This window comes from Astatotilapia calliptera, chromosome 3, assembly GCF_964374335.1.
Source record: "Astatotilapia calliptera chromosome 3, fAstCal68.1, whole genome shotgun sequence".
Lineage (NCBI taxonomy): Eukaryota > Metazoa > Chordata > Actinopteri > Cichliformes > Cichlidae > Astatotilapia > Astatotilapia calliptera.
The window spans coordinates 35,040,052-35,052,472 of NC_137424.1; the positions used below are offsets into that span (position 1 = coordinate 35,040,052).

The 12,421-nt window shown below is 40.9% G+C and overlaps 1 protein-coding gene across 4 annotated transcripts in view; it reads right to left on the minus strand.

Annotated features, from left to right (window-relative positions):
- The window catches only part of LOC113018612 (protein phosphatase 3 catalytic subunit alpha), a 67,038-nt gene that overhangs the window by 37,951 nt on the left and 16,666 nt on the right, over positions 1-12,421 (minus strand). For all 4 annotated transcript variants that reach the window (XM_026161790.2, XM_026161788.2, XM_026161789.2 and 1 more), the window contains exon 2: positions 2,436-2,636. In XM_026161790.2, coding sequence (XP_026017575.1) covers positions 2,436-2,636 — 201 coding nt within the window. The remainder of the gene's footprint in view (positions 1-2,435; positions 2,637-12,421) is intronic.

The window sequence follows — 12,421 nt, forward strand, 5'->3', positions numbered from 1 at the left end:
AAACACAGCAGGCGCATGAGCACGCGCAACAGAGAAATCCTTGTCCAAGCCTACTGAGTGGGAGAGGGGTTGAGGCAGGGGTGTTGAGTGGGAGGGAAAGAACCGGTTCATCGCTGCACTCGTGTACACAAGTGCACCGAACGCGCACCGCTCCTCGGGATCTGTGGCTTGCACACGGAGGAGAAGCTGTCCACTGTTTCCATGTAACACAACAAAGAGAGGAGGCTTTCCTGGCAAATCCCTTATTTGAAGTGCTGTAAAATCTGAAACCAAAACATGTTAACTTGCACCAGATTTTAAAAAGGCGACTTGACCGGGGAAGGTCACCACTGGAGCATGTTTACACACAGGAATCCACCCTGCGATCAGATTAAGCCAGAAAATCGAATAAGGTTTATCCATGCTAGTTATCCAATTTGTCCCAGCACCACATTTTGTGTTTTTTGTTTTTAAACACCTAGAGCGTCAGATTTAAAATGGGTTAGGGTTAACCCCTAACCCTCTAACCCCTATTTAGACGCCCAGAGAATGAACTTGTGTTTAATTTTCACAAACAGCTGAATATGCACTTAGTTAGTTTTAGCTCAAACTGGAGGAATCTAGCTGTGTTCAACAACACATCTGTTAACCTTACAGCTCTCAGGTGCCTGCAAACACAAAGACAGACGTGGAAAACATGCAGTCTGTTTGCATCTTTTTGTTTACCTCAACTCTCTCGAACAGCAAGGGTTATCATAACGGTCTACATCCATTAAGACAAAACAATGAACAGCTTTTAAAAAAAAAGGGGGTATTTGCATTTATGAATTTAAGTAAGTGCCATGCCTGCTAAATATGAACACAGGCCTCTCTGGATGATATTGTGGGAATGATCTCACATTAGGAAATGTTTGGTTGCCATAGATCCTATGAGTGTGTCTCTGCCTCTGATTACGACAACATCAAAGAAGCCTCATCAGAAAGTCTAATGGAGGAACAGGGCATTTGTGCATATGCATCAGCGAACCTCCCGCAGCAGCGTGTGACGGGGGTGAATGAGCTAAGCTTCAGTTACTAGCAGCTTTGAATGTAAAAGCTGTTAGCTAAACCAAGCAAATGAAATGAAAATGACATTTTTTCAAAACTACAATGACTAATAAGCGATTTTAAAACAACAACGATCGATGTGTCATACTACCTCTCTCCAAAGTTAGCAGATGTTTTCAATAACGTCCCTCTGCATTGCTTTGAGACTCAGCCTAGTAACTGAATGCAACACTGCTCGTTAGCTTTGCCAAATTGGATGAACTGAAGCAGTGTTTCTTAAAAATACACTGCTCTAGTTATCGGCATGGCCCGCGTGTGGCTTGGTAAAACAGTGACTCAGTTAATTAGGAAAATTAAGTTTTATACTGCTGTAAACATTCAGCTCTCTCTTCCATTGTGTCGGTTTGATTTTAAAATCTTGTATCTGTATATTGTTTATACCTGCAAATAAATAAAACAAACAGTTATTGTAGGTTACTGTGAGCTGCCGTTTGTTTGGGAAGGTGGAATACTTGGAATACACAGTGCGAAACATGCTGGGAAGTGTCTGTAAGTGAATCATCATCTGTTGTTTGTTAAGGTAAATGATGATGAATGAGTCTGTTTCTTCTTATAGTTGTGGGCCGGTTCTAAGGTTTGCATTTTAGATATATGGAGCCTAAAAAAGACAAGAGAAAAAGTAAAAAGAAAAATGAATGTAGGTCATGATATGCAGGATTTTGTGGAATAAAGAGTATATGAGTGGTGTCCACCCAAGTGTTCCCTCTTGGAAAGGCTGTAGTTTGTGAGTCTAGACAAGCAGTTGCGTTTCGTCATTTCTGATCATCAATTAATCAATGATTCCCTTTTAAATTTCTATAAGTGCACAGTGACATCTTTGCATTAGACTATGAATATAAATCCTGAAAGTTTTGCAGACAAAAATAAATAGCTCAACAAATCTTCCATTATTGTCTAAAAATTATAACCCAAAAGACAAACTGGTGAGCCTTCTTCAGTAAATCTGCTGTTTCAAAAGATGTTGAAATGTGTTGCACACAACATAGCACACACCCATTTCAGTGCTGGCACAACCTACCTTGCCCACAGGTTAACTTTCACATGCACAATGTCGTTTTGCATTATTTACGTGACAGTCATGTCTTACTTTTCACTGTGCTTGGTTACAACTTCCTGTCACTTTTGCAGCAGTAGAGAACAAATGAGTGACATACACCCTGGTGTCCAGTTTGGTAAAGTCGTAGGGCTGCAGCACTGGCTAGTTGCGGGTGACTGCATACAATCTTAGATGCATCAGCTGACTACTGAATAATTACTCTGACTACTATTTCTGGAGTGAAACAAAATTATTCACTTTTTATTGGTCGATTACTGGTTTGCAGTAACACATGCAGTATTTGAACCCTGACCTGTCACAGGAGCCTCAATGTCCAGCAGGTTCTTCTCTGAACGCAAGATTGCGGCGCCCTCTCCTATGAGCCTGAGCGCCACCGCCTCATCCACACGGCCCTCCTTGGTTAGGTGAGCTTTCAGCACGTCCACTTTGGGCTTCCCATCGCTGTCAAACACCTCTTTAGCTGTCAGTCGGTGACTGGGGGGGAAGGGGACAGCTGCAAGGGTTTAAAAAAAAAGTAGAAGAAGAAAATCATTAGAACTGATGTACTTTCATACCACGTTTACAGTGCTTTAATACACTTTTCATTGACAAAAGGCTTACAGCAATACACAGTTATTTCCACATCACTGAGAAAACTGCATTTAAGCTGTTTGATTAGAAGGTACTTTGTACCAGGGGATCGACTCCCTGCAGGAGAGGGAGTTTGCGCTCACTCCCATGCTTCCAGGCCACCCTCTGAGACAATTTACCTGATTGCTGCTATGATCTGTGAGTCATTCAATTTTCAATATTTATTACAGACACACACATTTTCTAGTTTACTTGGCAATATTCACGAGAAAAGAGACTGTATATTAAAAACGAGGCAGAGAACCAACACATCTTTATTTTATTAACATTAAAAGCTTGTGCTGCGAGGACAGAAACACCAGTGTATGCGGATGTGTGACGTGTAACCAACTCCATACTTCAGTGTGCTCTCTTTTATTGTGTTCGATTGAAACAACAGAGATATCATCTTCAGCCTGACAAGCATTTACTTATTTCTCAGCAACAGTTATTTATTTATTTTTAAAGAGTAAAATTGGGTTTATTCCTCAGAGTCTTGCAGCCACTGTGGAAATCAGACAATATCCAAATCCTCAACAAATCTCTGTAACTGTCAATTTCCATAATTAGTGGCTTATGAGGGATAGCTTTTCAGAGTAATTCAATGTTCCCCAGTAATTTGGAATCCTACTGATGCACTCGCAAGCTGCAATGCTATTTGCATGCATTTTAAATCAAAACAGGGATTTGCAGTCTAGGTCTAGTCTTCTTTTATTAAAAACGCTCTTCAAACTGGACTTCATATTATTGCGATGTTAGTAGCCTAATGCTTTTATTAAATGAAAGCTAAACATATTACTTACAATAAATGTACAAAATTACAGTTTTTTTCCTCCCCGCTTTTTTCCTTTTGCTCAATCGAACTGCTTCTAAGAGTTTAAAACATACATCATGCTCTTAGTCAGACTTCACATACAGCTTACAGGTGACTAATCCACAAAACCAGAAGAAAATACTGCTGAGCTAGTGTCTGTGTTTGTTGTATACATGTGTGGTGTGTACGTGTATTCCAGCATCCATCCTTCCTGAAGGTGACATCAGCGGTAATCAGGCCAGCACTTTATCTGTGTCACAGTGAGCTTTAGCAACAGATGACATTTGGGATCTCAGCTCCAGTTTCTAATGGGTCTATGTGGAAATTACAAATTTACTGGACTTGCACAGTTGCATCCTGGGTATTTTCAGCAATGCTATGTGTGTAAAAATGTAAAATCAGCAGGGTGAAAGAGACAGGATGTACAATTTCTGATAACTCACAACGCCACTTTAAAAATAGTAGTAAATTCAGAGGGGCACAACCCTGTGAGAGGGCGAATGTAAGAGTATTGTTTCTAATTGAAAAGATTCAGAGAAGGTTTAAATGTTTAGATATGGTTTGGTCTTGTCGCATCCACATATACATGTTAAAACTACACATGCATTTAACTCTTTCGTCTCATAACATCTGACGATCTCTCCTGGACCCCTAATTGACAACTTTTGACACCTGGGTATAGATCAATAAAGACATGGTTTGACGACCATTGGAATAGTTTCTGGGGTTTTCTGAGAGTAGCTGCAAGGAACGAGACAACCCTCACCAGCTACTGATGCAAATCCAGTCATTTCGGTCTATAAGCTAGCCTGAAACAGGAGGAGGCTCAGCTCAGAGCTTCAAGGTTTACTACTAGTAAGCTTTAACTCTTAACTAGTAAACAGCCAAACTGTTTTGGGGTATGATTAATCAGAATTTTAAATTGTTTTCAAAAATCATGGACAGTTCATCGTCACAATTCAAAAGCCAGCATTTGTGACGGCATGAGGGCATATTCGTTCACAAAGCATGGATATCTTGCACATCTGTGATGGCATCATCGACGTTTAACAATAAATACAGGTTTTCAGCAACATATGCAGACAAAGGAAGGTCTTCCCTATTTCAGCAAGACAACACCAAAGCACATCCAGCATGTTTAATGCCAGCATGGCTCCATCTAAACTGGCATGTTTGCAGTACAGACCTGCCAGCATTGGAAAGTATGATGGCAGGAAAATACCGCAAAGGAGGTCGGACCTATTGCAGATTAAATCCGACACGAAGGATTGGGAAACGTTTTGTTTATTTTGAGTTAACACTTAAGAGGGCTGCTATAGGATGAGGTCATGCACCGCGGCCGTAAACACGTCCACGTCCTTCCTTATAAAAAAGGATCCTGCAATGATAGGACAACATTCGATGTGCTGTCTTTGTACTCATTTCAATGCGTTCCATTTTTATTCACTTTTTTAAAGGCGTCCCAACTTGCTTTTAGAAACACGAGCTATAAAAGCCCCCCAAAAAAGAGAAAAGAAGTGAAGCTGAAAGCTGTTTCTGATATCTGAAAGTTATAATTATGATGCTGGCAAGCTACACGGAAATAAGCTTTGTTCTACCTACCTGGCAATTATTTTCCCCATAAATGCTATTTTGAGAATCTGCGTGACATAACACAAGTTTTCCAACATCAAACATTTTAATGCAACTCATTCAGTTTCCTTTGTAAATTCAAACACGTAAAACCAAAATGTCTGAAGGAGGTGGATACCACAAAGTCACTTTAAGCCAAATAAATAGTTACGATGCTTGAAATAAATCTTGAATAATACAATACGATGTCTTTGCTCAGGTGTCAGGGGCATTTAGAGATTCCCCCATCTGAGAGTGATTTACCAGAGCCCCAGGTGTGAGCACCTGCTACGCAACTCTAGCCTTACTGCTTTTTGACTCCATGGTGCAGAAAGCACAGCCCCTTGAGTTGTTGAACAAATTGAGTGTTTACATTCATGTGAAGTGTTCTGAACTTGATAGAGGGCATTTTTCAACTGAGCAGCAAGCTTTTAAAAATGACAGCTAGGCCACGAATCTGCGACATGATTAGCTCTCAGATAATGATTGAGAAGCAGCACGAAAAAGAGTTTTTTTATTTGAAAAGTGCTACAAAATTTAAACATCACACCCCGAAATTCTTTCGGATATCAAATTTCATACACAGGTACACGTTTTCAACTTAGATTTCAGGTAAATACAGAAAAACCTTTTACTTATAGCTGCCAATGTGACAACTTCTTATGCAAACTCTGTAAATTAAAGCCAGAAAAAGACAAAAGAATGACCAAAGCTGGCTTTCATGTTGGAGGGATACTTTTGGGGAATGAACCGCAGACTATAAGGATTAGGTGCTTTAATTGGCTAAACGTAATCCATCTGTCAAATGGGAGTAGAAAGTAAGGTGCTTAAATTATTTCCCTAATCCCACGCTGTTAGCCAATTAGGCAATGCAGGTAAACTCCCCAGGCTGTTTGCCACAACTGCGCTGCTGTTGAATTTGAACTGCATAAGAGGAAACAGAGCCATTTTTCTTTTTTCATTTGTGCAGGAAAAAAGAAAAACACTCTGATTATGAGGAATGACAGTTAGCGGCAGGACAAAGCCATAAATCATTCATGCGCAGAGTGACGTACGAAATCTGTGTAACAACATACCTGACGGTAAACATATTGAGCTTATGAGGAAACTACATGGGAAAACCTTGTACCTACCAGCTGCAATAGTTATTTGGTTCCTGTAGATAATAATTAATAGTAAGCCTGTCAGTGAAAGAAGTAGAACCCCCGACCCCCACCCCAAAATAACCAGTAACTGATGCAGTAACAATGGCAACCGGTGAGTTGATTTACAGACATTTTTGAGACTGATAGTCCCCAAACAGTGTAGCCACTGTGAATGTCGTGAGTGATCCCACTTCCCGCCGAAGTGACAGAACATGACGCACTCTAAAATCCAAACACCAAAGACATTATTCTGGAATAAAAATACGCTGTGTGAAAGCTGCAGGTGCTGGCATGCTAGCAGCCTCTTAACACATCACCCTTCCATTTCCTACAGTCATGACAATGGAAACACTGTGAACTTTCCCCTTGTGGAATTTCTAACAGCTCCCTTATTAACAAGAGTAACACCCACATCTGCCAAAACACTACATGGCACGTTGCAATGATCAGTTCCACACTCTTAAGAAGAATGTGTTATTCCCATTTCTTTAGGACATGATTTTCAGACACTGTTCATCTGATGCACATTTTTCATCTTAAAAACAGCCCAGCACTTCTTCTTTTGCCCTCCACTTGTCCAGTATCCTCAAGTTTTTTCAAAAACATGAAATGAGACATCCCAGGTTTTTGGGATTCCCAACATTTTACGGCAACCAAATTGTTATCTGTGACATTTTTCGTAGATTCAGCTAAAGAAACTGGAACAAACGATACGATTTGAAATCCCACTTGTGTGTGAAGTAAAACAGTTTTATTTTACTATTTCCAAATCTTTATATATCCAGTAGCGGTGTGCATTTTTTAGTATGAGCACACTTTTTGCCAAATGCAACGGTCTGATTGGTCAGATCTATTTATTTGGAAATATCGAGCTGATTTAAAAATTAATTTGAAAAAAATTGTAAAATAAAAACAATTACATTATGAACAGGTGACAAAAAATATTTGTAACGCATCCGGTGTGTAAAAGCATTAAGTCTGGCTCCTTGGAACCTAAACACAGAAATGAGGAGGGTCTCGAGGCTTTTGCACAGCAACGTATTAAAAAAAATTTTAAATTGTCTAAAAAATAAATAAATAAAAAACAACTCCATAAAGAAATACATTAAAAAAAAAAATCTAACATTTATTGTTCTTTCATGAAAAAGAAACAAGAATAAATAATGGTGTCAGATATTGCATTATATAATCATTATTTGAAGTAATTGGCTATTCCAAGTCTAAAAGAACCACACGGCAAAAATCTCTCTGATCCTTTTCCTCCCAAACCCAGCCTTCATCAGCGGTATCGGGGCTTTCCCCAGACAGCAGCTGTTGATTGTTGCAAATAATCTAGTGCATCTATTCTTCTTTTCTTACAATGCTTTATAGCCGTGAGAGCATAAACTGACCTGCGGCGATGTGCCTGAAACCCAAGTATGAGTCAGAAATGGTCTCCATTAGCCGTTCACTTTTGCCTTCATTAATTTTAACATTTCTCTGTTCTCTTCTGTTATGTAACAGGGAAATTGCACTGCAGCCTCAAATCTGGCATGAGAAAGAAAGGATGAGAGAGCGAGAGAGAGTCAGGTTTTATTTTTAATTTAAAAAATATAAAACGCAAAAAGAAATCTGGAGTCCGACTTCACTTTCCATGGTAATTTGTCTCAGATTAGTATTATAGTTTCCAAGCTAGCCGTTCATCAGGCATTTCATTGTAAGCCTAATAGACCTCTAAATGACTGAAGTGTGTATAAAATAAATTTAAAACTACAGTCAGGTTCACACACGGTATGATTTCATGTACCTCGGGTTTTAAAGTCATCCAGCTTTAGATCGTCGACCCCCGCAGCCACCTTCGTGCATGCAGCAATCATGATATAACTACACACCGCATAGCAGACATGCAGGTGTGAATTTTGAGAAAATCGGCACCACGGGGTGCAGTGCAGCATAAACTGCTGAGAAGCAGTGGGAAGATAGGCAGCTGGAAATTGTGAGGTTGGTGTAGTTCACCGCTAAGGCAGTCTTTTGGAGGAATGAGACAGCGGGAGGTGCGCAGTCATACGCTGTTGGACAGATCAGCTTAATTGGAGAAAGAGAGACAGACTGTTGCAGAGCTCACCAACCCCTGACTCCGTTTAATGAAGGACATGGAGTGCGACTGTTAGTCTGGACTGATCCGGCAGCTCAGGTCGCTACAATTGGTGCGCATCAATTTCCTTTTGGCCCCGGCAGCTTTGTGAAAGGTGTGTGCTAAACCTGCAAACAGACGTAACGGCGATCACGTTCGGTCTTCTTTCAGAGCGATTTCTGCAAATCAGAAAACTGCTGAGGCTGCTCACACAATGCAGTCATTTGATATCCAACTTGTGCCACTTAGAGACACCAACTGAACGATAAAAAAAACATAAACTAAAGTCATTTTCAAACACAAACTGAACAATTTCAAACAATTTTCTTTCTCACATGTATTCACATGCTACTGGGAGTACTTTGTGTGTGTTAGGTGAGGGGAGGACAGAGCAAGCAGGAGGCAGCACACACGATGCTCTGAGGAAAAGGCCACTTTCACTCAGTGCACATGAGAAAATGGCTTAATTTTAGCTGATGCAGAAAATCATGCAGCATAAGCCATTACCTACTACCTCTGTTGGACAAAAAAATATAAAGCTGGCACAGTCTGAGCTGGACTGGGATGGAGGCCAACGATCAGCCATTTATAAAAGCAAAAAAATCCATTAAAACCATAAAGACGCAGCAGACTGGTGGTAAAGAATCCCAGCAACCTGTGAGAAATTCTTCCAATTCCACGTCCACAACCACTTTGGCATAGCACAGCATCTTACCAGCCGATGCTAAACTGAACCCCACAGAAACAGCTGACATGGCACGATGCAGCAACGGCCCTCCCCGAGTGTGGGCGAGACTTGGGTTGTCATTTCCCACATCAAACCATCCGGGCCCCTTCCACCAGACAAGCCACAGCACCGGCATTTTCCCCTCCCTTAAGACTCAGTGGAAATCTCAGCATGACAAAAGAGAGCCAAGTCAGAACAAAGATTCAGGAAACTGTTTGTGAGTGCAACAGAAGGTCAGTTCATACAAAGTATAGAATAACAGAGTTCATTTGACTGCACAGCCAGACGTTATTATGCAAAAGGCGGTGCGGTGTCGGATCTAAAGCGCGATACCGATCTATAACTTTGCTTCCTTACCCGCACAAAGCAGCACTGACTACTTGCCAGATCCATTTGCCTTTTTGAATGACGGTACAGTGCTCTTTATCCTGAGGCAAGGTAAATAGCTGCCAGCGCCAGCAAGATCTCTGTGTAATGCATCAAGTGGAAACTCACTATCTGATCAAATGGTACATAAATACCAGCACCAGGTAAGACACAAAACCAAAGTGGAGTGCAGCAGTATGTTTAAAAAAGAAAAAACAGAAATGCATCCAGCTGCACAACGTGAGATCACGCTTTGAATGCTACACTGCAGTTGCAATATCTGCATTTGAGATTAACCTGCTATCGACAGTGCAGATTTTTTGGTTTGTTACTATCCCCCAGTTGGAAGCCTGTTAGTGATGAAGGATCCACTGCGCGTCTTGTATGCATAGAGGACGACTGCCAAGTGTTGAAGGGGCACAGAGTGTGCAACTCACTCTCCACTGATAGTCAGGGTTTGTTAATTAAATTACGTAACAACACTGAATTAGAGTGGGGTAGGAGTCCAGGATGAACAGAATGCATGAGCTTCTGTAGGCGGTAGGAAACAAAGGACATACTGTACAGCAGAAAACACCTCAACTTCACGTCATTTAGAAGCTGTTTTATTACTCCGTTATTACACAGTTCGGCCCATTCGGAAGCTGGTTAACAGACATGCATACTGCACAAAGATTGAGACCCTGATTTACTAACAACAAAGAACTGCAGCACTTTAAGCACACCACAAATTACTTTCGCAAGGTGAGAAATGATCTACAATAACCCATCTTTCGCACACAGGTTGCAGTGTGATGTCTGCAAGTCACAGATGAGACTGCTGTATTTAACAGCTCCGTGTCTCTGTAACCCACCTGTAAAGCCTAAGACACAGTAAATCAATAATTCATAAGTCTGCGCTCCTAAGATTCGATATCTTTTATTAAGCTAACACAACATAGATTTTAGCTGCAGAATGACCCAAATGTCAGTCCACAGTAATAATGGAGTATATTTTTTTTTATTACAAAAAGGATTTCAAAAAGAATATTAAATCGGCTACTGGCAAGAAATATAAGGACATAATGACACTTGGCTGATCTAGGTAGCCTTTTAAAAATTCCTTAATGGAATCTGCTGCTATGTGGGTGATGAGAAGTTTCTAGACTGCAATTCTTCTTTTCTTACCAAAACATGGTCGTTTATCAGCTGCTTATGCTGAAAACTGCAAAAACTAAATCCAGAAGCCGGATATTTATACGCCGGTCGACTTTATCTACTACCACTATATTATAAATCTTAATATGATGCTATATAAAGATCATGTAATGTTAGAACTCTGTTCAGTGAGGACTTTAGAAGGCCCGTGGGCTTCAGGGTTAACAGTGGTGGAAAGTGGTGTGAACCTCTTTGCTACGTATGGCTATGAACCCAGGCGAAACACAACATTTAGCACAGCATAGCTTTGAAGTTCAATGATACAAGTCTGCTGATTATATCTGTGTGTCATTATGGAGGTGTAGGCGTTACTTTTGGTTGGCTGAGGCAGGAAGGAGAGCAGGGCCAATAGCGCTCACTTTCCCAGAGAGGGAGAGTACGAGAAAGAGAAGCTGCATCAGATAAAATACTATACAGACCCATGCAACAACAAGAGGTGGGTGGGGCAAGCAGAGCAGTCAACAAAAACTCAGGGGGCTGGCATCTCATCCCATGGAGATCGCCCAGCAGGTATTAAAGATTTCTAATGTTAACAAATGAGCAATGACTCCATTAAATTAATAATTTGGACTCCCGTACTGCTTAATGTGTCCCCTGCAATTAATAACACATTTCCGAACATTAGCAAAATGGTGTCTTTGCTTCCCTCAATTCATTCATTTAAATTAACAGCAGGTCAGCAGAATTAGGAGAAATTACACACAACTGTGTATAGAGTCCAGTCAGGGAGGAAAAGCACTCAAACTGTGCCTCGTTACAAACAGGTCCTGGAGCTGTGATCTTACTGCATTTAAATTAACATTAATTTCATGCGTTAATATGACCACTTTTCGCTGGTCATCCGTGGCGCACAAAAGCCACGGTTTGATCAATTTAAAAATAAACTGGGGCTGATTAGCAGCAATCTAAATCGAGCTCTTTGTTAAGTCGAGTCTGAACGCAGCAAGCAGACATGTCATGTTTTGGCTCTATTTTATCTTTGCATAACAAGCTTTTAAATCAACGAGATTATCCCGTACACATCTACTTCTCTTTCCTTCAGTCAGTAGCTACAGCATGGAGGTCAGTGTCATAACCAACCAAAGCTGCAAAGACCCCAACTTTGTGCTTTATTGCTTCCAGGGTGCCATTACTGCACTTTAAAGTGCTGCTGACCATCATCATCTGCTGCAGAGAAAAGAGCTTTTAAATCGCGTCGACAAACAGGAGAGATATTAGATAAAAGTGAGTAAAGGGGTTGCCAGGGAAACAGTGCTGTAGAGTCTCGGTATTAATCTTTCATCCATCAAAATATTGGCTTAAAAATGAATTGCTGGCAGCATGTTACGTTCTCCACAGAGTCGATAAAGCTCTGGAAATTATATATATATATATATTCATGCTTAAAAATGACATGCTAGAAAAATGCGGCGAACACAAACAGGAGCGCGACGGTGGATCTGACGGCCGTTCAATGCAGTGGCATGTTTGTCCATCTGCACAGGAGGTCTCATCAGCGACAGTTATCGAGGTATGCTCATTATTAAGACAGGTTGTGTACTAATAAGCCGGCCACACACCCCAAACCTGCATTCGTCCTGCCATTTCTGTCAGGGTTATCAAAGACCATCCAGCTCTGACAGAAAATAGCCCTGAGCAGTGTTTTAGAGACCTGGGCAACAGCGAAGTCCGCATGAGTGACAAGTGAACGTTGGTC